General features: G+C 35.1%; 1 protein-coding gene across 2 annotated transcripts; it reads right to left on the bottom strand.

Annotated features, from left to right (window-relative positions):
• Window positions 1–247: 247 nt before the first annotated feature.
• On the bottom strand, window positions 248–25,589 carry LOC127960072 (protein phosphatase 1 regulatory subunit 12C). Of its 2 annotated transcripts, XM_052559622.1 has the most exons (21): window positions 25,451–25,589; window positions 25,097–25,272; window positions 24,434–24,593; window positions 22,785–22,915; window positions 19,221–19,339; window positions 18,360–18,513; window positions 11,353–11,497; window positions 10,539–10,613; window positions 8,148–8,224; window positions 7,963–8,075; window positions 7,765–7,811; window positions 7,543–7,673; window positions 6,304–6,391; window positions 5,997–6,114; window positions 5,747–5,859; window positions 3,587–3,636; window positions 3,248–3,296; window positions 3,060–3,164; window positions 2,897–2,947; window positions 2,252–2,302; window positions 248–1,981 (listed from the first exon to the last, which is right to left on the bottom strand). In XM_052559622.1, the coding sequence occupies exons 2-21, from the start codon at window positions 25,261–25,263 to the stop codon at window positions 1,895–1,897; spliced, it is 2,031 nt and encodes a 676-aa protein (XP_052415582.1). In that variant the 5' UTR covers window positions 25,264–25,272; window positions 25,451–25,589; the 3' UTR covers window positions 248–1,894. The 2 variants fall into 2 exon arrangements, with proteins under 2 accessions (XP_052415582.1, XP_052415581.1); XM_052559621.1 differs by lacking the exon at window positions 25,451–25,589 and having other exon boundaries at window positions 25,097–25,373.
• Window positions 25,590–27,384: the final 1,795 nt, after the last annotated feature.

Genomic DNA, 27,384 nt, shown 5'->3' with positions numbered 1-27,384 from the left:
GAATATATTATTTAATTTTACCATTCATTTCTTTACAATAAAAATATATTTGACATCTAAGAATCAAACAGAAACTAGAAAAACACCATTAGCCATATTTTAAGTTTGTAATAGAACTCGGTAAAGACTGGCATTTTCCTGTGATGTTACCCAGGTGGAAATGTTATGAATTAAACTCTTTTGTCAACTTCTTATGTTTCATTTAATTTTCCTACCACTGCCAATAATGGGAAATCAGACCAGGAAATAATTATATCTAGCAAGACATTATTTATTTATGCAAGAGATAAAAGCACTTGTGCACAGATTGCTTTAATGGTTGTTTCCCAACCATTTGCAATGATCTTTATTGGTCAGAGAGAATAACTGACTCAATATTTTTAACAAAGCAACAGAGACATATTCTATCTATCTATCTATCTATCTATCTATCTATCTATCTATCTATCTATCTATCTATCTATCTATCTATCTATCTATCTATCTATCTATCTATCTATCTATCTATCTATCTATCTATCTATCTAAATATATATAGAAAGGCACATTTTTTTTGGCAAAATACACTTGCTGGATGAACAAATGCCTAAGTCCTGTAAGCAATAATTTTAGAGAAAAAAACACACACAAATAAACAGTGGTAAACCTTTAAAAGCTTTGACCTATGGCACCAGTTTGGTTTAGGACAAAACTCATAGTCACAGTAAAAAAGAAAAACTTGTGTGTCTCTTTATAATAAAAAAAAAAAAATTACACCACTGGCAAAACACATCAGCATAAAAATTCATCATATATAATATATTCATAAATATGCAATGATAGAGAAATATATCCATACTAATGCCTGTTTGGTCCAAAGAACAGTAGTCAGCTAAAGTACAGTGTTAATCCAGATACATAATGAGAAAGAGACACATTACCCCAAGACCTTCTACTGTCTCACTAAGAGACCCCTGAGCATGCCGTTACAGTTTGGCACATTTGTTCTTACTTTTTTTGCTTACCATTTCAAGAAATATTACAATAATTTTTTAAGCTAAAATTATAATGACATTGCCATGGCATTAAAAAGCACAATTTAAATATTAAGTCTGCAATTTCAATATACACTGCAATTTCAGTAATAAGCTTTAAACAAATATTAGATACTTCTTAACAGTGCTTTATGTACATTCAAATATGAACGTAGATGAAAATATATTAAAACTTAATTTCTATTTCAACGTACATTAACCCTGTTCTGTTAACACTGCATATCTATGATCTGTGATATATCATTTTTGTTATTAATGAACAATATTCTATATTCTGTATATTATATAATCTTAATTGATCTATTTTGCAGGTTTCTAGAGGTACCTGCTGAAAGGCAAAGATTGCAATAGTAGCTGTCTTTAAGTGAAACTGAACAGTGAATCTGAACTGAAACTTCAAATTACTCAAAATTCTCATAAGTGCAGCACAGTCTAGGGCTTAATAAGGGCATTAACTAAGTGAATTTTAAGGAACATTAAAGCTATAAGCCTTATCTGTGCTATAAAAAAAAAAAAAAAAAAAAAAACAGTAAGCACACTGCGCAAAAGAAATTACAAAGGTTACAAGAGCACCCTGAATCAGAGCTGAACACAATAATCTAGAGCAGCTGAACAGCAGATGGATTTGAGTTGTGTCATCGGAAATTACAGTTTTGATGAGTCTAGAGTGGCAGCTAAACAAGGCCTTACATATGTACATATCCTTTTAAACAACAGTAGTTTATCCACCCCAGGCATGGGGCATATGTCCCAGAGATGAGAGAGGGAAAGAAACATGCTGTGCAGTTCTTTGGGCAGAAAATGGGACGGCAACTTTCCCTAGGAATTCAGGGGGAAAAAAATCCAAAGAACCCAGAGATTCATTTAGACAGCTTACTAATGACACGAATGAGAGCTGCATTTTCATCTTTCAGTCTCTGGTTGTCAGCACGCAAATCCACAAGCACCTAGGAGGAGGACGATACACAGTGAGATGAACAGGGCCACATGGAACCGATTCCATGCATATGCATGGAAATTTGTAGAAAGTTTTGCAGATCTCACATTTCCATCATACACAATGTTCTAAACAACTCTTACTTCTTACATGTTTACTAATTTGTATTTTCAGTTATCAAAAGAGTAGTAATCACAGCTCTGTTTAACTAATTTAACTTCATTTAAATCTATTCTGAAATTCTAAACAGTTCTAAATACTGTAAAGCACAAGCTCTTACTTTGAGTTCATCTTCTAACTCAGAAGCTCTCCGCTGAAGAAGTTTCTTTTCCTGAAGAAAAACAGAGCAGAATTACAGAAACAACAACAACAACAACATTTTACAATAGGGTTCAATTTGTTAACATGATAACTAGGTGAAATAACATTTATTAATCTAGGTTATATTACAGGGATGTTGAATGCTTGCTTCTGATTGGTTGATGAACATTCTATGGTGAGCAATTTTTTTCAGGAAGGTCTTGTCTGCATTGCAGCTAAATATGCAATGAAAATGATTCCAGTTGAGGTCCAGAATGTGAAGGCAAAAGAACCAAGCAATTAAATACATTACTTAACATTAAAAAAAAGTCAATAAAAATAAACCATTTTCTCAAAATAAATTTTTAGATTTCAGTTTTGCGATAAGTAGACACTGTTGTTGAGATGATACTGGTCAAAGACACCTCCATTATTAGCCTAAATGTTTATATTATTAGCTAAAATTATCTAAAACAGGTGCTTGAGAATTTTGGTCCTACGTACAAGAGTGTTTAGTCTACTAAATCTGACAAAGACTGTTGAATTGTAAACAAATTGCAGAATTGTTACCACTAAAACCTAAAACACACAAACCGTGACGAGGCATGAAAATGTGGCAACTTACAAATCTCTCCAACTCTAGCAGGGCTGGTCTGTTTGATCCATTCTCCTGATTCTGTGTGCATGCAAACAAATACAACGATATGTAAATAAATCTAACTTACTTTAATGGTTCAACATTGTTTTCCTATACCAAGGTCTCAGGACAAGAAAACAACACTTCCCACCTGTTTGAGTTTCTCCAGCTGAACTTTACTCTCATTTAACTGCATCTGAGTTTCTTGAAGTTTCTCTTTTAGATCTCCATTCTCTTGCAACACCTGCAGATACAACTGAGAAAACACATATTACATAAGAGTGTGAACAAGCTGAATGTTCAATGTTTGTTAAAAAAAAAAAAAAAAACAATGATTACCTTACTATAATCCGGAGAAGAGTGTCTGGAATAGTTCAACTGGGGATCACTACAAAAACAAAGAATACTCTTTAAAAAAATAACATTACAAAAGTCTCAATATTACTCTCTCAACATGAGCTTATAAGCAGCTAATTTAAAATATTTCTCAAATTAATCCCTTGATTAGAGACAGGCAAATGTGAATGCATCCATATCTACAGAGAAAGGCAACAAAGAACAAAAACACAAGACAGTGACACAAAGAAATGTTGAACCACTAAGTACATATTGGATATACCTCTCAAACAAAGTGCCACACCAGGCGATGTACAAAACCTTGATAAAACAGACACAAACCTGGTTCTGTTGTCTTGTTCAGCATCTTCATTTGCATCCATATCATCCATCTGAACAAAAGAAACATTAATTGTCAATAACTGTCCATTTCAAAGTCAGCCATTTAAAATTCCTGAATTATGTAATTTCTTTACTACTACTTGGTACTAAACACAACTGCAAAAATAAGTAGAAATTAGAGGTAATAAAAAACATTAATATAATTAGCCTACATATTTTAGTTGCTGGTTCATTAAAATGTCCCTAACAATGTGCAAATCTATGATGTATATTCAACAGTCCACTACAAAACATGTTTTATTTCTAATAGTGCCAATGTATGATTTGATTCATTATTTTGCCATTATTTGACTACAGTGCAAACTGTCTCTCGTATTAAAGAGCCACACAGATGGGAAATCAAAAATTACCTGTATTACAGTGTATGATGTAGCTGTCCTTCAGTATAAACAATGTGCAAAGTAATTAAACCAAAAAGAACACGATTTATAAAGTTATTGGCTTCTAAAGTAAGGAGTCGACTCTGAATCGCTGAAACGAGTCGTTATAGATTTCAAATCTTTTGCCCATCTCTATGTACGTCACTAGAACACTTTGCATAATAATCTCCGCCTACCGTCTTGGGAGAAACGGAACTCTGACCTGCCCCACCCCCCGCACAGACGCTCTGCGGCTCTGGTGGGTGTGATAGCATCATGTCGAGGAGACCGTTTGTTTTATTTTCACTGCCAAAGAATGAAGATCAGAAGAACCAATGGCTAAAATTCATTTTCACCACAATACCAGAGCAGTACAACAAATCCCTTTTGTTGTGTTCTCAACATTTCACTGATGACTGCTTTTCAAAGTACAGCGGGATTTTCCAAGCGTTTGGCCATAAAAGATGGTTCATTACCAACTTAATTTAGAACAACGAACATCTCCGAATCACAACGCGAAGTATGATTAAGTTTTGTGTCTGTTTTCTCCCGAGCGTCTTATCAGTATGTGTGCTGTCTGCAGCCTGTCTGCCCTGATCGTCATGTACAAACACGTCATTAAAATGAAGTGTAACTCCGTGAATACTCAACGAAGAGACATGACAGAGATATCTATAGAAAGCTTGACATGTCTACTTTAAAACTAAACCATTGCTGCCGAAAACAGATATTCTGTGATAAAGTAATCATGTCTCCCTTCGTTATATGTAATGTGACCACGCCACCGCGCTGAACGCGCTATTCAGATTCAAACTGAAGCGTGCGGCTTGAATACACCCACACAGAAGAAAAAGCAGCAAGACTGTTCAAGTTTTTTATTTTACTGTTTGCTTCGCGGTGAGAGGAATAAGACATAATTCACCCCAAACAGATGCTAACACATAGTTTACCATGGAGGTGTGTGCGGAACAATCAATCAAACCTGACTATGTTAGTTGACCAATCAGAACACAGTATGCTACCGAAAGGTGGGGTTTAAGGAAACTCAATCTTTTGAACAGCTTCGCGCGAACCGTTTGGGGATCTCTGAGAATTGAGGTAATTTTAAAATGATATTTTGACAAATTGACAATGTTTTTTAACCTTGGATGGATTTAAACATAATGTACAGGACTTATAAACTGTGGTAGGAAGCTTAGAATTTTCATCTTACTGGCTCTTTAAATTAATGCCTTTTTTGGAAACAGTTATGAATTGTACACTGAATCATGACCCAATTTCATGATGCATCACATCACCCTGATTAATATGTAAGAAAGAAAAAAAAAATGTAGAGATGATTTTTCCAAAGTACTAGGTGATGCATATTTTAAAGAAGTCTGTCAAGGAAATATTGTAAAACAAATCACATGCCAGTTTTGGGACAAATATCTCATTATAGTGTTAAGGTCTACTTTATTGAACCTTTGTCATGTACTGTATGTGTCTGCATATGAATGTTGCTAAATTCATTATCATAAAATAGGGAACCTCCACAAACTCCCCCGTTCTACTGTGGAAACCTGGTTTTGGGCAACATTTGCTTAAAATGTAAATTCATGTGCATCATCATCCTTTATTATTCTTTGTAATATACAGGTGTGAAGCTGCAAAGAAGTGTACTTCCAAAAGTCAGTTTGTAATGAAAATGCCTAGTGTGAACGAGAATGCCCTGGGTTTTTTAAGAATGCTTGTAGCACACCTCTCCAGCCAGCTGAACGATACCAGTTGAGCGTCTCTCTTTCCTCCCTTTCCTGCGATCTCTCACTCCCAGTCTTGTCTCTGCATCTCCCAATTCCTTCACAGGCTCTGTGTCTAGTGCAGAGAGAAAACTCTCAATAACTATACAGAATTCACGCTGAATTAAAAACACCAAAGAATAATTAGCGTCAACTGAAACAAAAGTATCAACTCCAGGTGCTTCAGACACACTGGATGTTAATGAGACTCACCTCTCTCAGCTGGAGTTAGTGTGATGTTGGGGCTCACAGGCTGAACACTGAGGTGCTGAGGTTCATTGCTCTTAACAATAATCCGTTCTGCTTCCTTAAGATCTGTCAATGTTACTCCCTGACAATCAAAATCCCAAAGAAAAATGTAATAATAATAATGATTTTTAATATTTATTAATATTATTTTAATAGTAATAATCATACATTTTTTGGGCACGTTATTAACATGTTGTTAAAAAAATATTAAGCAAAACTATTTTTTTTTTTTTTCTTTGAATGAGTTTTATTCAGGGTTGTGAATACACACCTGTGTTGATCGCCGTGACTGCCGCATGAGACGCGAGCGAGCTTTCCTCTGAAACTCTGACTCCTCGTCTCTCACTGGAGCCTGATACCTGTAAAACACAATTTCAGCAACAGATCTTAAATCTAGTTTATAAAATAGATAGTCCTTCATTATGTATGGAGTCAATAAAACATTCTGAATTATGTAACTTCTTTACTACTACTGGCACCAAACACAACTGCAAAAATTATTAGTCATTAGGTGTAAAAAATATTCTCAAATGTACAAAACAATTCAGCCTAGCAAACAAAACAAATACTGCAACAATACTACAAAAACGGAATGTCATTACTGACAGATCAGAACCAGTAACAATGTTATAAATGGCATTAATGTATAGTTAATAATTAATTTATAATATACACATACAGCTGTGACCTCATAACATTAGTATTACTGCACTAAAGAAACTGTTTCGAAATGTGAGACTTCATTGTAGCCGTGGTTTACAATGTATATATACTGTATAGCTAAGGGGGTTTAGGCACTCCACTCCGCTTTGTGACTAGCGAGTAGGCTTATTTCATTAAACCGTAACATTTATATATATATATATATATATATATATATATATATATATATATATATATATATATATATATATATATATATTACTTTACATACTGCTTAGAAATATAATAATAGTAATATATTATTATATATTAAAATTTAATAAATTATTATAAATTATTATATATATTATAATAAATTATTCTCAATACAAACTTCAATACCAAAAGACAGTAAAACACTCCTTTATAAGTTTACCTGCTGTAGAGATTTAATTAATAGTTTTAATTATAAAATTACCATTGAATAATAAACTAAAACTATGTTCTATGTAGTTCACTCGCCAGGTGTTTGTGTTAGAGTTTAGCACGGATATGTTTTCACTCATTTGGAATTATACAGCCTTTAAAACAAGTCTAAGTCTAGCAAATAAACAAAAGAAATGACTTGCCAATGGCAATTCTAGTGCCAAGGCATCCATAGAGGGTTGTGATATTTTTGTTATAAATTTTTATTTCAGTATTAAAAAGTCTTTACTTGGTAATACTGCTACGTTATGCCATCACTAATACTTCCTAATCATGGAGACTTACATAAAATAACATAAGATGAGTACAACAGTAACATAAAATCAATAAAATAAATAAAAGTGTAATTTTTTAAGCATTTAATACTTGGGATCAAACTTACTTCCTTCCATCACTAGAGGCGTTAGTGGGGCTCTCAGCAGGTGACTCTTGCCTCTGAGGGGTGGGCTGCACAACTGCTGTGCGACTCGCTCTCTCCTGATCATTCACCTTGACTTCTTTATCCTCTATGGTCTGAAGAACACAAACATACAGTGATTAAATCACATGTACCAGCAGAGAGATTCTGACATTAAAAGCTGAGGCAGAAGACTGTGTGTCTGACCCCTGAAGAGGGAACAATGCTCTCTGGTGTCGACACTGTTGAACTTTCTAGAACAGACAACAAAACAAACATCATCAAACAGACTGTAATCTTGTACATGTATGTTTCATATATGTGAATATTTTGAATGCTGCTGTATAAGAGAGAGAGAGAGAGAGAGAGAGAGAGAGAGAGAGAGAGAAATATACAAAGACAAACCTGAGCTGCTTTCTCTCTTATCGTTGAGTGCCAGGCCTCCTGAGATCCCTCGTTCCTTAGACTGGTCCTGTACATATATTTTGTCCCTGCTGCTCATTCGGCACACAGAGCTCCTTAAGAGAAAGAAAATTATGAGTGAAGATGTTTGTGACTGCAAAGACTGAAAGACTAATAACTTTTCTAACCTGTGTTTCTTGTTTGCAGTGTTGGCATTTGAAATCTGTGAATTTTGTTGCTCAATAAGTGCCTGTTCAGTCCTCCACTAAAATAAACAGATCCAAAAAAATTATTTAATCATCATACTTCATTTAGAATGGATCTAAATAGCCCAGATTTAATTATTGTGCTGATTAATAGTTAAAACAGTATAGTATGAACTAAATGGTTAATATTAGTATCTTTAAGGTACATATTATTGTTTAAAAGTAAATATTAGCACATAAAGTGTACATATTGGTACCCTTTTGAAAGAGAACCTCCACATTGTCAGTTCCCAGATAGGCACAGGTATGTCTCTATTTTGTCTGCTAACTAGTGAGTAAAAACATCTGATTAAAGACATCTACATAATGTATGTCTGCTTTCAAGGTTTGTCTTTTTTCTGAGAGTGTGTGTTTATAGGTTAAAGGCCTTGAACACTGAATTAACTTCATATTTTCAAATTCAGCAAACATTTACAGATAATAGAGTACTGAATGGACGACATATTTTTGTAGGCCAAAACCTAGGAAAAAGATGGCATTTTAACACTTCCATTTCCAGCATCCCGAAGTCAATGGGTTTTGTGTTAAATGCCTGAAATAAGATCTGTGGTTAACACAAGAACAAGATATAAGTTTTATTCTATGACATAAAATTGGTAATACCCCTTGGGATTGTTTTATTTTATTGCGTTTGCTAACAAATGACTAAATGAGACCACAGAGGTTGTTGTTTGAGAGCATGTTAAACATCATAACACCAAACTTAAAAACTCATCTACTCACTAGTCCATTTTTTACAGCCTCATTTTGTTATTAATTACACTCAGATAATAATTATAATTTTTTTAAATATAGACTGAAAGAGTTCCAGGAAACTTGGTGATGTTGATGCTGAAATCAGGTGACTGTGGTGTAGTTATAGCCTTTGTTTAGCAATTGTTAATACCCAAATACACAGACGTCTGTGTATTTGGGTATTAACAATTGCTAAACAAAGGCTATAACTACACCACAGTCACCTGATTTCAGCTGTATGTATTCTACAACTGTATGTAGGCTTCAGAAATTCACAAATGTTCTGTCCATTTGAGAAGAATATAATGATGTTCATGATGAACAAATTTTTATGAATCATACATTTTGGTCATAGAGAGGATTTTCCCCCGCAATGATCCAAAAGAACTAAATGGTTTCCCTTTGCTAAGGTATGTGTTTAAGGGATTATATGCAACAACCTTAAGTCATTCCCTTTGGTAAGGGGAAATCACGCCTTCAGTCTCATTCTTAAGGCAAAAGCTAATTCTTACGGTGCATTATGCAACCGGGCACTGGATCGTTGCTCAGTTGTCCAAAGTCCTCTTTTCAGATAAAAGTCCATTTGCATTTCATTTGCAAATCAAGGTGTGGAGTCTGGAGGAAGACTGGAGAGGCACAGAATCCAAGCTGCTTGAAATCCAGTGAGAAGTTTCCAAAGTCAGTGATGAATTGGGGGTGCCATGACATCTGCTGGTGTTTTATCAAGTCTAAAGCCAATGCAGCCATCTACCAGGAGATTTTGGAGCACTCTATGCTTCCATCTGCTGACAAGCTTATATCATGGAAGATGCTGATTTCCTTTTCCAGTAGGACTTTAGCCCGCAGTGCCAAAACCACTTCTAAATGGTTTGCTGACTATGATATTACTATGCTTGATCAGCCAGCCAACATACCCGACCTGAAACCCATATGGAATCTATGGGATATTTTCAAGAGAAAAATGAGAAACAGTCGATCCAACAATAGAGACGAGCTGAAGGCTCAATAGTGCCTCAGCAGTTCCACAGGCTGATCGCTTCCATTCTATACCTCACTGATGTTGGAATTTTACTAAAGGAGCCCCGACCAAGCATTGAGTGCATAAATAAATATACTTTAAAGAACTTGAACTTGATACTGGATTTTTGACTTTCATGAACTGTAAGCTCTAATCATGAAAATTAAAACAAAAAATCTTTTGAAATATTTTACTTTACATGTACTGAATCTAGAATATATGAATGTTTCACTTTTTGAAATGGGTTACAAAAAATGAATTTTTAAATTTTTTTGAGATGCACCTGTCTGTGTGTGTGTGTGTGTGTGCGTGCGTGTGTGTGTGTGTGTGTGTATGTATATATATATATATATATATATATATATATATATATATATATATAAATCACTTAAAAAAAAGTTATTTGAGAAATAACTGACAACCTTTTTCAAAATGTCTAGATTCAGCCTGCAGGCCACTAGTTAAATAGGTCGGCTTCATTACATACAGTAAGCAGTGAATTTCTTCCTTGTGTGGCTAAAATGACAGATTGGTTTAGATAAAGGTGTGTGTTTTCTCACATTAGCCTGTCTTTGAGACAGTTCTTCCAGTAAAGACGCAACACTGTCATCCGCCACATCAAATGGAGTCTGACCCTTAAAAAAAAAAAAAAACAACAGTTTCAGTTATTATAATTTCCCAAACATGCACGCAAACACACATCCACCCACCCACATTGAAAGAGCTATGGCTAACTGCAGTGCTGCTGTTGGCTGCAGAACTGTGGTGCATTTTGACACAGAACAGAAGCTCCACACTTCCTCTTGCTTTAAGAGTGCATGACTCCTGCTGTGCACTTATTCCTCTAACATATCAGGCCTCATCTTTTGCCTTTATATTCCAATTTACAAGTACAGTGCATTTATTTTATTTATACTTGCAGTATATTGGCTATTGCTACCATATTTCTTTTATCCTGTATTTTCTTTTTTTTTTTTTTCAGAATCAACTGATTACACGACATTTTATTTTTTCTACAGTCTAGATAAAATAAGATAAAATTGTCCTGAAATATAAATGTGGCCCTACAGAGGATAAGGCTCTTAAAGATGTAGTTTATCTGAAATTGATTTTCTAACCTGTTTGACTTACATTTTATACCGAAAACAAAAGGAAGATATTTTTAACAATGTTGAAGATACAAAAAAATAATAATAATACATTCACAAAATATCTTATGTACCACAGAAGAAAGTCATACTGGTTTGGAATTTTCATTTTTCACTGAAATATTACTTCAGGTTGTTAAACACATGCCTAAGGAAGACTGCTTTGTTACTGGACAACAGAATTTGGTGCTAAATGTTTAGCACATTTTTTTTCTCTCTCACTCACCCCATTACTATGGGCCTCCATGTCACACAGTTGCTCAGCAAGTAGACGACAGGCTTCACTTTGACCCCAATGAGCCGCAGCATGGAGAGGAGTCCAGCCATCATAGTCTTTAGCACTCACATCCAGACCACACTGACACAACAATCTGACAGACAAAAAAAAACTACATGAAGTCATTCGTACAAGTGTTCAGTACTAGGGCTGTATTTACAGTATTGTTCAAAATAATAGCAGTACAATGTGACTAACCAGAATAATCAAGGTTTTTAGTATATTTTTTATTGCTACGTGGCAAACAAGTTACCAGTAGGTTCAGTAGATTGTCAGAAAACAAACAAGACCCAGCATTCATGATATGCACGCTCTTAAGGCTGTGCAATTGGGCAATTAGTTGAAAGGGGTGTGTTCAAAAAAATAGCAGTGTCTACCTTTGACTGTACAAACTCAAAACTATTTTGTACAAACATTTTTTTTTTCTGGGATTTAGCAATCCTGTGAATCACTAAACTAATATTTAGTTGTATGACCACAGTTTTTTAAAACTGCTTGACATCTGTGTGGCATGGAGTCAACCAACTTGTGGCACCTCTCAGCTGTTATTCCACTCCATGATTCTTTAACAACATTCCACAATTCATTCACATTTCTTGGTTTTGCTTCAGAAACAGCATTTTTGATATCACCCCACAAGTTCTCAATTGGATTAAGGTCTGGAGATTGGGCTGGCCACTCCATAACATTAATTTTGTTGGTTTGGAACCAAGACTTTGCCCGTTTACTAGTGTGTTTTGGGTCATTGTCTTGTTGAAACAACCATTTCAAGCGCATGTCCTCTTCAGCATAGGGCAACATGACCTCTTCAAGTATTTTAACATATGCAAACTGATCCATGATCCCTGGTATGCGATAAATAGGCCCAACACCATAGTAGGAGAAACATGCCCATATCATGATGCTTGCACCTCCATGCTTCACTGTGTACTGTGGCTTGAATTCAGAGTTTGGGGGTCGTCTCACAAACTGCCTGTGGCCCTTGGACCCAAAAAGAACAATTTTACTCTCATCAGTCCACAAAATGTTCCTCCATTTCTCTTTAGGCCAGTTGATGTGTTCTTTGGCAAATTGTAACCTCTTCTGCACATGCCTTTTTTTTAACAGAGGGACTTTGCGGGGGATTCTTGAAAATAGATTAGCTTCACACAGACGTCTTCTAATTGTCACAGTACTTACAGGTAACTCCAGACTGTCTTTGATCATCCCGGAGGTGATCATTGGCTGAGCCTTTGCCATTCTGGTTATTCTTCTATCCATTTTGATGGTTGTCTTCCGTTTTCTTCCACGTCTCTCTGGTTTTGCTCTCCATTTTAAGGCATTGGAGATCATTTTAGCTGAACACCCTATCATTTTTTGCACCTCTTTATAGGTTTTCCCCTCTCTAATCAACTTTTTAATCAAAGTACGCTGTTCTTCTGAACAATGTCTTGAACGACCCATTTTCCTCAGCTTTCAAATGCATGTTCAACAAGTGTTGGCTTCATCCTTAAATAGGGGCCACCTGATTCACACCTGTTTCTTCACAAAATTGATGACCTCAGTGATTGAATGCCACACTGCTATTTTTTTGAACACACCCCTTTCAACTAATTCAACTAATTGCCCAATTGCACAGCCTTAAGAGCGTGCATATCATGAATGCTGGGTCTCATTTGTTTTCTGAGAATCTACTGAACCTACTGGTAACTTGTTTGCCACGTAGCAATAAAAAAATATACGAAAAACCTTGATTATTCTGGTTAGTCACATTGTACTGCTATTATTTTGAACAATACTGTATCACCTGCAAAGTCATGATACGATACATATCCCAATACAGAAGCCAAGATATGCATCATGATACAGGACTGTACTGAATTTGACCTCAGTAAAAGTTAATATAACAGCTGTTTAATAAACACTGCATACTATAGGGCTGTTGCTATCTATAGGCAGAGCAGGCAGCTGAACTCTGCATTATGAAGGGCCTCCATAACTGTGCCACAGTACAATATAGATAATGGCATATGTTTCATGTTTACTTTGGGCATTCCCCACCAGATACAATATTCTGATTGTTTGCAGGTTGTTTTTAAGCCCATAAATAATAATGTGCTCATTCTAATAAAATTATATTGTAATGTACTCATACTAATATATAAAAGGGGTCATATAATGCTATTATTGACTTTCATTGAAAGTAACAAGTTTCATTATTTAAAGAGTTATTCTATTATTTCTTAAGAGTAAGAAACTGAAGCCTTTGCCTTCTTTTTCTTGAGTATCAAGAACACAGGAACACTTAACAATTGTAATATTGTAAAGTAACATTGTAAATTAGAAAATATTTTATGGCTTTACTTTCCAAAATAACAAGTGTTATTGGTGTTTGGTCACAATATTCTTACACCCACAGGCAGGGCCGTAGCTGGGGTTTGCGGGGCCCCGCTGAAGGTTGTACCAGTGGGCCCTGTTTGAAATTGTTTAATTTGTATGTTCGTTCAATTTTATTTATTTTTACTATTTACACAATGTTTAAGTTTTTTTCAAGTTTGTAGGTGTCCAGGTACAGAAACCGAATAATTAAGTGTAAAATAGCACTGGATAGTCTTCAATGTAAAAATGAAATATACAATCAAACCAAAATTTATTCAGACACCTTGAACATTTCTCACATTATTACAGTTTATTTGCTATTGCTTCTAAAATGGTTCTAAAATATGACAAGAATTTAGAGTTAAATTATGTCAGAACAAATTCGTCTTGATAATGTCATAACTTTGATAGAAATGTATGTAATGGATTACAATCAACCAAAACTACAGATTGTTATTATGACAATATTTACACAACTATTACTACTTTGTTGACCAATTACCAAGCAATGCTTCATTTTTTTCAGACTGTGGTGTGAAAAGGTTGCATTAGCAATTCAGAATGATGCTAACCCTGAATCAACAACAGAAACTAACAAATATTGCTACAAGTGTGACTGGATCATATAATAATTATTAATTATTAATAATATTAATAATGTTCATCATCTGGCTGACTATGTCTTGTATTAATTTTTCTACAAATCCTGTCATACGTGCACAAACTGACAGTCACCACTTATAAGCCATTACTAAATACTGTAGAAACATAATTTTCTGTAAAGTTGCTTTGTAACGATTTGTATTGTAAAAAGCGCTATACAAATAAAATTTGAATTGAATAAGAGTTGTACTTTCCAGTTTAATAATGTTGATGAGCCGGAAGTAAAAAAGTTGTTGAAGTCTCTGCCCGAACACAGCTCAGTAGGTACTGATATGCTTGACAGTAAAGTACTTAGCCTGGCAGTTGACTATGTTTGCAGTCCATTATGTCAAATATTAAATGCATGCTTAATATAAGTTGTTTTTCCCACTATTTGGAAAGAAATTAAATTATTCCCTTACCTAAAGATGGCAGACTAGAACTTACTGGGAAGAACAGCAGACCTATTACTATTCTCCCAGTTCTTAGTAAGCTGATGGAGAGAATAGTTCACTCACAAGTAAAGGAATATTTTGAATCTAATGGTTTGAACACAGATTTCCAACATGCTTATAGACAAAACCACTCAACTTGTTCTGCCCTTACAGTAATGACAGATGACTGGCTCAAGGAAAGGGATAATTTAAAGATGACTGGTGCTGTATTGCTTGATTTTAGTGCGGCATTTGATGTTATAGATCACAATCTACTCATTGATAAATTAGAATGCTATGGATTTAGTCCAACTGCTATTGATTTTATGAAGAGTTATCTCACATGTAGGATGCAGCGGGTTTATTACACTGGCAGCTGGTCTCACTATAAGGTCTTGGACTGAGGGGTTCCGCAAGGGAGCTGCCTGGGACCACTTTTATACGCCATCTTCACAAAATGATTTACCATCTGTTTTGTGTAAAGCAACTGTACAAATGTATGCTGATGATTCCATATTGCATTATGCTGCAAAAACTGTCAGTGAACTGGATTATGTTTTATCAGCTGAGTTAAATAAGGTTTCTGATTGGATAAAACAGAATAAGTAGGTGCTGAATATCTCAAAAACCAAATCAATTATTTTTGGATCGAGTCATAAATTGTCATTAATTCCAAAGATGAGTTTAAACTTGTCTGGGGAACCTATAGAACAGGTAGATAAAGTAAAATTACTGGGCACAATAGTGGACAGTAAGTGGTCATGGGTAGAACATATTGATACCATAGTGAAGAAGATGGGTTGTGGTATCTCTATGGTGAGGAAAAGTCTTTCTTATGTCCCCACACACAATGTGGAGCAGCTGGCTAAATCTTTAATTTTTTGTCATTTGGATTATTGTGCCCCTGTATGGTCATCTATATCTAAAGGTCAACTAAAGAAATTGCAAACAACCCAAAACAGAGCTGCTAGGTTAGTATTACATTGTCCCATTAGAACAAATAGTATTAGTATGCACTGTCAGCTCTCATGGTTAACAGTGGAGAAGAGGGTGGTTTTTAATACAATTAAGTTTTTTTAGAAAAATTGTCTATTCTTCTCAACCAGTTTTTTTATATAACCAAATTGTTAGGTGTGATCAGGTACATTCTCATGTGACTAGGTCTGTGGATGATGGCCTGATGATGTAACCACGCCCACAATCAAATGCTTTAAAGAGAACTGTTATTTATCGTCCCATCAATCATTGGAATAATTGCCCATTGAATATACGTAAAATGAATGGCAAAAACTCTTTTAGGTACCATCTGAGAATGCACTATTTAAAATTGTGAGTAAGGACATATTTATTTTATGAATGTAATACTGTAATCATTTATTCAGACTAATTTATGATGATGTGTATTGATGTATATAATGTTGTAGTGCTATATTGTTTTTATATTAACGTTATGTGATATCTTTTTGTTGTGGACCCCAGGAAGACTAGCTCGTTCACTTTGGTGACAGCTAATGGGGATCCATTTTACAATAAACAATAAACATGGTTAAAAAATGTGTGGTTAAGTTGTATTTACAACACTGTTCCGGAACAGTTCAAACCTAATATTCAGATGTGAATGCCAGTGTCTATTTCTAAAAGGTGGGGCAATAACAACTTAGCAAGGACAGTCTGGCACTTTTGACACACAGTCTGTAAGTCTGCAAGTAAGTTTTCATATTTAAAGAATTTGCCACTGATCAGTGTAGAGCAATGCTTGTTGTTTGTTATTTCTCAGATCACAAATGCAGACATGGTTTTATGTTTACGCTGGGCGATACACAACGCAATGGTAAAGACACAATATAAGGGGCCGTTCAAATATCGTGCCTAAAAACGCATGGAAAACGCTAGGCGTCTGCTGTTGCTAAGCAACCATATCCTGCTCTCTCCATGAAAACGCGAACATTTCAGCAATGGATAAATGGATTTGCAGCACTAAAAATTGCTTGCAGTAGCTCTGCTACTAAAGTCATTTTAAAATTGCAATCCATATACAGCTATGATCAGCTGTTCCTCATCTTGGCTGAGCTTTCAACATTGTTACGAGAAAAGTTAGGAGGCTACATGATGTGCGGTGCGCTTGCAATGTTTTTCACACCGCGTGCGCGTCGCTTCCATTATGAGCGTGCATACCGCGCATCTACATTTGACATAACAAACTTGAGTGCGCAAAAGACGCAATATGTGAACGGCCCCCAAGTCATTATAATCATTAATAATGTCCCCACTGAACTCGTTTATAATGGGTTTTAGTGGTTTGGTCTCGTCTTGTGGGGGACACATTACAGTATGGTAAGGGGCATAACATTTCAGTCACACGCTTGAGGTATTTGGCCAATCATTATGCACTTGATATCTGGCCAATCAGCGTGCACCTCACTTTTCAGATTGAAGAGCTTTGTAAAAAATCGACGTTTCAGAAAGGCGGGGCATAGAGGAAAAACAATAATGTACATTATGTGGAAAATAATGTGTTTTTTGAAGTGGAGATAGCTAAACTGCTAGCTTAACTGTGTTTTCAGAAAGCCAGGGAGTTTATCCATAGTGGATAGTGCGCGCATACACATGGTTGCCAGGTTGACAAAGAAAAGATCACCTTTATCAGATATTTCCATATTGCGCAAGTGGGTAGCTCTGTTTCAGGGATTATGACTCTGTATATCAGGCAACCCAGTTGTGCTCCTCCGCGGAGGATATTTTTCTTATAAAAACGCATCGATTCGCTACAGGAGGCCTTTGATCACCGGGGAGCCATGTGAGACACTTTTTTTTTAATGGATTTTATGGATATCGGCTAGTTTTCATTTTTGGGTGAACTAACCCTTTAACTCTTTTGTCTCTGTCTTCGCTCATATTTTCAAGTTAGACATTGAGATTCTGATACATTGCAACATTCCATAAAAAAATCAACATTCCATAAAAATAAAAAATAAAACATTTTCACAGCATTACATTCATCTATATGTTGATCTCTAGGGATATTTTTAAATCTAGAGAACAACCAGTGATAAATAGGTTGGGGTGGAGGGGACTCTCAAACACTGACAAACTATTTGTTTTTCCCTTCTGTCAAGTTGTGAAATATCATGCATTGTAGAGGAAGCTGATGTGACTTCAGCTCTAAACAACTCAATGGGATGGAAACTGTGCTGAAAAAACATCGGCACAGGCCTCCACTCCTTTTCCACTTTGCAAAGAGACAGGAAGTAAACAATGGTTGCTTTGTGCTCAGAGAACTGCCCAATGGCGTAGCGGAACATTCTGCATGAGCATGGGGTGTTAACCTGGTTGAATAATGGTGGAATGGTCTCTAGGGTTTAATCACTGAGATACCAGAAGTCTGGGGTAAAACTATCTGCTGAGAAAGAGACTAAATAGATTTGCTTTATATGATGTTAATGTTATCATATTAGTAAACATTTTGTGAAAGCCAAGAGGAAACTCGTGAGGAAACATTTCTCTTTTTGCATTCACACTTACTTAATGGCCTCCAAATATCCTTTAGCTGCTGCTACATGTAACGGAGTAGCACCAGTCCGGGGGTGGCAAAGATTAGCAGGCAGCCCCCTTGTGAGCCAGTGGCGGGCATCACGCATGATCCACTCCTCTTCTGCCCGCTTAGCTGCTTCCACATCTGATGAGAGATGGACTAATTATAAGGTCCCATACAGTTTTGCAGAGAATCACTTTTAAAAATGTATCTAACTATGAATATAAATGAATGAATATAAATGAAAATTAAGGTATGTGAGAAGGTAAATCTGTATTATGTACTGTAAAAAAATAATAGAATGTGTGTAAAAACCTTTTGTTAACTTTGTCTGACTTAAAAAAAAGTTCAAACTGTTTTGAGTCCACATACTAAATGGATATTATGCCCAACAATGAAAATTCGGTCATTGATTACTTACCCTCATGTTGTTTTAAATCTATATCCTGTAATAAGATATTTTGAATAATGTTGGTAACCAGACAGTTTTGGTTATCATTGACTTCCGATGTATGTACAGAAAGTCATACCATTTTCAAAGGGCATCATGACAGAGTTTACATTTTTGGGTGAACTATCCCTTAATGTTATTAATGCAATAACATTTAAGTCTTCATCAGGTAATTTTTTTTTTTTTTTTTTACTTTCAAGTTGTTTAATAAAATCAGTATGTGGACATTTGTACTTTTATATTTACCACATTCTGTCCTGCACCTGTACTCAAACTAACTTGGGCTGGGTGATATTTCTGAGTAAATATAGCATACTTTAATTTCTGATACCTCTAAATTTAATTGATTTACATGTAAGTGTATTTATGATGTGACATTTCAGATGTTCTGTTGACTAACCCTGTGTCAATGTGTGTTCTTGCAGCAGTGTCTCTGTGGCCTCATCCTCTGCAATATCCATTGGCACATCACCATCACAGTTCACCGAGCAGAGAGATGCACCATGCTTGAGCAGAAATCTAATAGTGACAGCACCAGAAAATAAGCACAGTAAAATACATACTAACTGGGAAAATATCATTCACAGCAGTGTATGTATTTCTAGCACTTGTTGAGGCAGAAATATTTGAAAAAAAAAATGTAAACCCTTCAAAATCACACAATTCTGTCCAAAAAAAATAAAAATAAAAAATAAATAAATTATATATATATATATATATATATATATATATATATATATATATATATATATATATATATATATATATATATTTCAAGACTGTCACAACACAAGCAACTTATAAAAAAATAATTATGCTGGTACAACTCAGAGTCATTACAACCCTTAAAATGCTGAAGTACTCTTAAATAGTAGTAGAATACAAAAAAAGCAGTGCTGAGGTGCAGTAACTGCTGACATATGTTCACCATATAACTGCACACCAAAGAATATTATTTTCACTGCACAGTATTGTTCTTGCATGTCAGTAATTATATACAGAAAGATGATGTCACTTAAGAAATTTGTTAAGTAAAATGTTTCAATCAAAATATGTGTATTTAATATATAGAGGACTGGGAAAAATGATGCATTTCATACAATAAATTGTATTGAAAGGATTTTGCTTATGTAAAATTAATTTGGGGAATGAATGTGCAAATTTTTTACAACAACAAATGTTAATATTAGGTGCAGTTTTTCATGAATCACAGAATACTGTGCAATTAAATAGTTACATTTAGCTGATTATAGCCATAGTAATAACAGACTAATACAACTAATAATGGCCTTGAGGCTGTGCTACATTGTGAATTAATCTCAGAACAGAACAATCACATTTGAAACAGCCAGGAACTTCAAAGCCAGCTAAAAAAAAAACATATTAGACATTTTCAACACATATCATTAATTTAAATATATTGTTGATTAAATACAGTTAGGGCTGAACGATAAATCGCATGTAATATTTAATGCGCATCTCATCAGTAAAGTCAGTTCTGTAATCAGCTGTAAATCTCCATCACATGCGTGCTATCACATGGAGCAGCATTAACTACACATAGCAATTGTTCACTGACAAGGATAAGGAAACCAGTATGACACCATGGTATATTTTTATATTTTAGAAGAAAACAAACATAATCCCAAATATTTATTCAATACAGTGGCTAAATTAACAAAAAATAAAGCCTCAACAAGTGTTGACATTTCCCAACATCACAGCAGTAATGACTTTATGAACTACTTTACTTCTAAAATCGATACTATTAGAGATAAAATTGTAACCATTCAGCCGTCAGCTACAGTATCGCATCAGACATTGCACTATAGACCCCCTGAGGAACAGTTCCACTCATTCTCTACTATAGGCGAGGAAGAATTGTATAAACTTGTTAAATCATCTAAACTTACAACATGTATGTTAGACTCTATACCATCTAAGCTCCTAAAAGAGGTGCTTCCAGAAGTCATACATCCTCTTCTGACTATTATTAATTCCTCATTGTCATTAGGATATGTCCCCAAAACCTCCAAACTGACTGTTATTATGCCTGTCATCAAAAAACCACAACTTGACCCCAAAGAACTAGTTAATTATAGACAAATCTCGAATCTCCCTTTTCTGTCCAAGATACTAGAAAAGGTGGTATCCTCACAATTATATTCCTTCTTAGAGAAAAATGGTATATGTGAGGATTTTCAGTCAGGATTTAGACCGTATCATAGTACTGAGACTGCTCTCCTTAGAGTTACAAATGACCTGCTCTTATCATCTGATCGTGGTTGTATCTCTCTGTTAGTTCTATTGGATCTTAGGGCTGCGTTTGACACATTTGACCACAACATTCTTTTGCATAGACTTGAACCCTTTGTTGGCATTAATGGAAGTGCATTAGCATGGTTTAAATCATACTTATATGACCGCCATCAATTCGTAGCAGTGAATGAAGAGGTATCATATCGATCACAAGTGCAGTTTGGAGTACCTCAAGGCTCAGTACTAGGGCCGCTACTCTTCACGCTTTATATGTTACCCTTTGGAGATATCATCAGGAAACATGGTGTTAGCTTTCACTGTTATGATGATGATACTCAGCTCTATATTTCTTCGTGTCCTGGTGAAACACACCAATTTGAACAACTAATGGATTACATACTGTAGTCAATATAAAAAAACTGGATGACTAATCATTTCTTACTGCTAAATTTTGAAAAAACAGAGGAGTTAATTATAGGACCTAAAAACTCTGCATGTAATAGACTAGAGCACTGTCTAAGACTTGATGGCTGCTCTGTCAATTCTTCGTCATCAGTTAGGAACCTAGGTGTGCTATTTGATCGCAATCTTTCCTTAGAAAGCCACGTTTCTAGCATTTTTAAAACTGCATTTTTCCATCTCAAAAATATATCTAAATGACGGCCTATGCTCTCAATGTCAAATGCAGAAATGTTAATCCATGCATTTATGACCTCAAGGTTAGATTATTGTAATGCTTTATTGGGTGGTTGTTCTGCACGCTTAGTAAACAAACTACAGCTAGTCCAAAATGCAGCAGCAAGAGTTCTTACTAGAACCAGGAAGTATGACCATATTAGCCCGGTCCTGTCCACACTGCACTGGCTCCCTATCAAACATCATATCAGTTTAAAAATATTGCTTATTACTTATAAAGCCCTGAATGGTTTAGCACCTCAGTATTTGAGGGAGCTCCTTTTACATTATAATCCTTTACGTCCGCTACGTTCTCAAAACTCAATGCAATTTTAGAATATCAAAACTTAGAATATCAAAATCAACTGCGGGGGGCAGATAATTTTCCTATTTGGCGCCTAAACTCTGGAATAACCTACCTAACATTGTTCATGAGGCAGACACACTCTTGCAGTTTAAATCTAGATTAAATACCCATCTCTTTAACCTGGCTTACACATAACATACTAACACTCTCAAGGCAGGTGTTGCTGATTTGCAACAGTTAAAAACTAACTACCTTATTACTCCAGATACATATTTTATGTATCTGGAATACTAAAAACTTGTTACTAAAACGTAATTTGAGCCTGAGAGGGCTAATATGCTTTTAATATGCAAATCCGTTAAAGGATTTTTAGGCTGCATTAATTAGGTAAACCGGAACCGGGAACACTTCCCATAACTTCCCATATCATTCTGTAAGCGATTCAAATGATATTGTTTCTCTGTGCCTTTATCATTATAGCTGTAGTGTGGACTCTGCTATTATTTAATATGACATCACTGAATTCAATAATGAACTGCCTTTAACTGTGATTTTGCATTATTGACACACTGTATTCCTAATGAATGTTGTTCAGGTGCTTTGACGCAATGTATTTTGTTTAAAGCGCTATATAAATAAAGGTGACTTGACTTGACTTGACTGACAAGATGCACATTACATATCGCATGCGATTGTGCATCCCTAAATTCAGTCATAACATACTCTGTTATCTCCAGGTTTCCACATGATGCAGCCACATGAAGAGGAGTCCAACCCTCACTGTCCACCTGGTTAACATTGGCACCCCGAGACAGAAGAAATTCCACCATCTCCATACTGCCATCAATACAGGCCTGGAAAAGAACACCACGTACAATCCATCAGATTTTTTATAGAAATGCACCACAATTAAAATACTACATTTACAGCCATGTTATGGCTGATTGGTTATAAATAAATGGTCATACGTGCAAAATCAAAAACTAATTCAAACAGCAAAAACTAAAATTTAAAGTAAAACATTTAAAGTAAATGTAAGTATTATAATATGGGTCAATGACAAATAAAACAAATAACAAATTTTTTTTAAACCAAATTTAAACACATATGCCAAGCTCTCTGAGTCTCTATATTTTTTTACTTTTATCGTTCACACCAAGAACGATAACTACAAAGATACCTATATTAACATCCACACAAGCAGACGATATCATTGGTTTATTCTAAGCACATGCTCGTCTGTCCCTCTAAATTTGAGCTCGTTATAGCAGGATGGATTCTGATTTGGTATCAATGTTTGTATAGTTCATCATATGGAGAAAAATCATTCTGTAAGCGATTCAAATGATATTGTTTCTCTGTGCCTTTATCATTATAGCTGTAGTGTGGACTCTGCTATTATTTAATATTGAGAATGACTTTTAAAACTCTCTTTATAGTTATCATTCTGGCTTTACGGACCTTGACAGTTGAGGCACACAAGGTTGCCAAAAATGCACATTACCCCATTGTATTTACAGTTTTCTAATATTTAATGCACACGGTTTTTTATGTTTCTGAAAAAATAAGACTTATGTTAATCAATGCTGCATATTTAAAAAATACATGTAAATATATATATTGTGAAATAAATTTTTAATTTAATAAATGTTTCTTATTTCTCTAATGTGAAAGCTCCATTTTCAGTGGGCGTATGTCACATCATCAATAACAAATAATTTGAATATGCTGATTTTGTACTGAAGGATTCTTTTTAGAATTAGAGAATTATTTATTAAGAATTATTATTTGTTAAAAATGGTTGTGCTTCTTAAAAATCTTACTAACCCCAAACTATTGAACGGTAGTGTAATAGCTATGTGATCTTTTATGAGTTGTACCAAAATATAAAGATTACGATCAAAATCAAAGACCACCTTTTCAATAGTTTTTTTTTTTTAACAGGGTGTGATAATTGAGAGGGAATCTTGAATACGTCTGATCACAAAAGATCCATTTGAGACAAAAATTAATACAAGCTGAAAACAACAATGCTTCTCCACTAACCACCTTTGATCGGATCACTGAAAACACATCCAGTTCCAGTTTCCAGGGGAAATGGAGCATGCCATACCCAATATCTTCAAATACACAAAAATCCTCTAATAACAGCCAATCAACCAATTATTACCCAGTATAGTACCAATACACTGAGCATACTTATATATATATATATATATATATATATATATATATATATATATATAAGAGACTATGAAGTTATTTAAAGTTCCTGAAAACATTTGAGCAAAATAACAGTGTGGCATGCATGTGGAGACATCAGACAAATTATATGTTCAGTAAATGGATTAAAAATGCAGTAAGATTCTGACCTGGTGTAAAGCTGTTATTCCATCTGTGTTGGCACAGTTAACCATATCATCCTCTCCATTCTGCACTCTTGCTTCTCCCAGCATCACCTTCGCCTCCTCGGTGTCACCACTAGCACAGACTGCTAGGAACTCTGCAGTCTTCTCAAATCTCACTCGCCACCTGAGTGAGGGAGAGACAGGCTGTCTAGAATGGTATTTAGCATCAGACACCTCAAAAACTAATTAGTAACATATACAGACTCTAACATAATATATGAAACATCAGAAGCAAGATAGAATAAGTATTGGAGGCTTTGGATGCACATTCCTACTCAAATAGTTTAATTCGTTTTCAACAGTCTCAACTGCAACCTTCATCTTTAGCAACCATCAATTCTAGGAACAATATTTTCAATTTGTATTGGTTCTTTAATGCTTTATAAATTAAAACTAATCACTAAATACATTCTAGCGGGATAGTAATCCAATGCATGGCAGATGGTCCTTGACAGCCAAAATAGCAAACTAAATCTAGAGATCTTCAGTAAAGAGTTAAGCTGAGAAACAAATAAACTTCTTTATTCGGACATGATCGTTTACATCGAGGAACTATTTATTAACTAATTCATGCTGAAACGTTCTCTTTGTGTTGGTTGTCATTATTGTGGTCATGAATCTCAAAACCTGTTTTTTTTCTGCTGCTCATTGGTGTCTGTTCTGCCTCCATCAAGAGCCCCGGTGCTCGTCTCTCCTCTCCAGCGACTCCGAGGCACCGCCGGCTCTCTATCCGTACTTGAGCCCGACCAACGAGTCAGCTGCTCCCGACGCTTCGCTACCGCCGCATCCCCCATAATCCAGCACTAAAGACACATATTTTTAAGAGAAATCCCCATGATCACAACAGCTAACGTTACAGGAACATATATCAGAGACACGCCCTCCATGTCTGCTGTTTACACTTCCTCATCACACTCACAGGAAGTTACTAAAAACATCCAACCAGTCATTAACGTTCATTTCTGTCCTCTTAAAAAATACCTGCCGATCGGAGATTTAGATGACCAGTACAGTTCAAGAACCAGACAAAGATTTTATGTAATTGCCATGACGTTAAAGGCTTCAGGTAAGAGATCAAAACTGCAGTTCCACCTCCAGGCTGAAGAGGGCACAGTAGAGCTCCTTACCAGCTTCCGGGGGTTGTGTAGCCACCCCAAATGAGGTTTCAGCTCCTTGGGGTACACTATTTAAGTGTTTTATTTTTTTAATTAAAGTTTAATATTATGCCACCAAAATGTAATCTTTTAGCACTTCCCTTTTCAAACGTATTTTACATTTTAATTATTATGCTGCAGTTAAGAGTCATGGGGCAAAAAATTTGGTAGACTAAATTGTATAAGATTGTACATCATATATGTTGCCCTAGTTATGGAGACTAAAGAAATAAAAAAATAAAATAAAATACAATTTTATATTCTGTGTATATATATATATATATATATATATATATATATATATATATATATATATATATATATATATATATATATATATATATATATATATGACACACATATACACACACACAATCCCCACCAGAAGAAGTTTGGCCAATTCCAGACTGAAAACATTTGGGTTTGAAATCAAAAGTTGAATATGAGACTTTTATTTCCAGGTATTTTCATCTGGATCTGATAAACACAACTTAGAAGATAGCACCTTTTTGAACCGACCCATTGCTCGTGTGACTGGTGACAAGTATTGGAATAGACTGAATTAAACTAGATTAAAGTGAATAATATAAATTATAACATTTCTAGTTATTATTTATAAAATGTTTGCTTGCAATAACTGCATCAAACCTGTGACCCATTGACCTCACCAAACTTTTGCATTTTTCTTTTGTGATGCTTTTACATTTACATTTACATTTATTCATTTAGCAGATGCTTTTATCCAAAGCGACTTACAGATAAAGACAGTGGAAGCAATCAAAAACAACAAAAAGAGCAATGATATATAAGTGCTATAACAAGTCTCAGTTAGGTTAACACAGTACACGCAGCATGGGATTTTAAATAATATAATAAATTAAAAGAAAACAAATAGAATAAAAAATTAAAAATAAAAGAATAGAGCAAGCTAGTTAGAGGTCTTTACACATACACACACACATATTCAATTACATAATAAATTAAAAGAAAATAGAATACAAAAAGATTAGAAAGGTAGTTCGATTTTTTAAAGAATAGAATTAGAATAGTGAGTGTTAAAGTTAGAGGGTCAAATAAAGGTGGAAGAGATGGGTTTTAAGCCGGTTCTTGAAGATGGCTAAGGACTCAGCTGCTCGGATTGAGTTGGGGAGGCCCTTCCACCAGAAGGGAACATTTAATTTAAAAGTCCGTAAAAGTGACTTTGTGCTTCTTTGGGATGGCACAATCAAGCGACGTTCACTTACAGAACGCAAGCTTCTAGAGGGCACATAAGTCTGAATTAACAAATGTAGGTAAATTGGTGCAGAGCCAGTGGTAGTTTTGTAGGCAAACATCAATGCCTTGAATTTTATGCGAGCAGCTATTGGAAGCCAGTGCAAATTGATAAACAGAGGTGTGACGTGTATTCTTTTTGGCTCATTAAAAATTAATCTTGCTTGCTTTTCCAGGCTTTCGCAGCAGCATCTTTCAGTTTTGGGGGGTTACTCCTTTTGGTCTCTCTTTAGCAGGTAAAATGCATACTCTATAGAGTTTAAGTCTGGAGACTGACCTGGCCAGTCTAAAAACCTTCCACTTTTTGCCCTTGATGAACTCCTTTGTTGCTTTTGCACTATTTTATGGGTTATTATCTTGCTGCATTATGAAGGATCTCGCAATCAGTTTGGTTGCCTCTTTATGTACTTTATTTAAATTGTGGCCCAGTGGTTAGAGATTTTGACTCCTAACCCTAGGGTTGTGGGTTTGAATCTCGGGCCAGCAATA

Source organism: Carassius gibelio, chromosome B6, assembly GCF_023724105.1.
Source record: "Carassius gibelio isolate Cgi1373 ecotype wild population from Czech Republic chromosome B6, carGib1.2-hapl.c, whole genome shotgun sequence".
Taxonomy (NCBI): domain Eukaryota; kingdom Metazoa; phylum Chordata; class Actinopteri; order Cypriniformes; family Cyprinidae; genus Carassius; species Carassius gibelio.
This window is presented reverse-complemented; position numbering and strand designations above follow the sequence as displayed.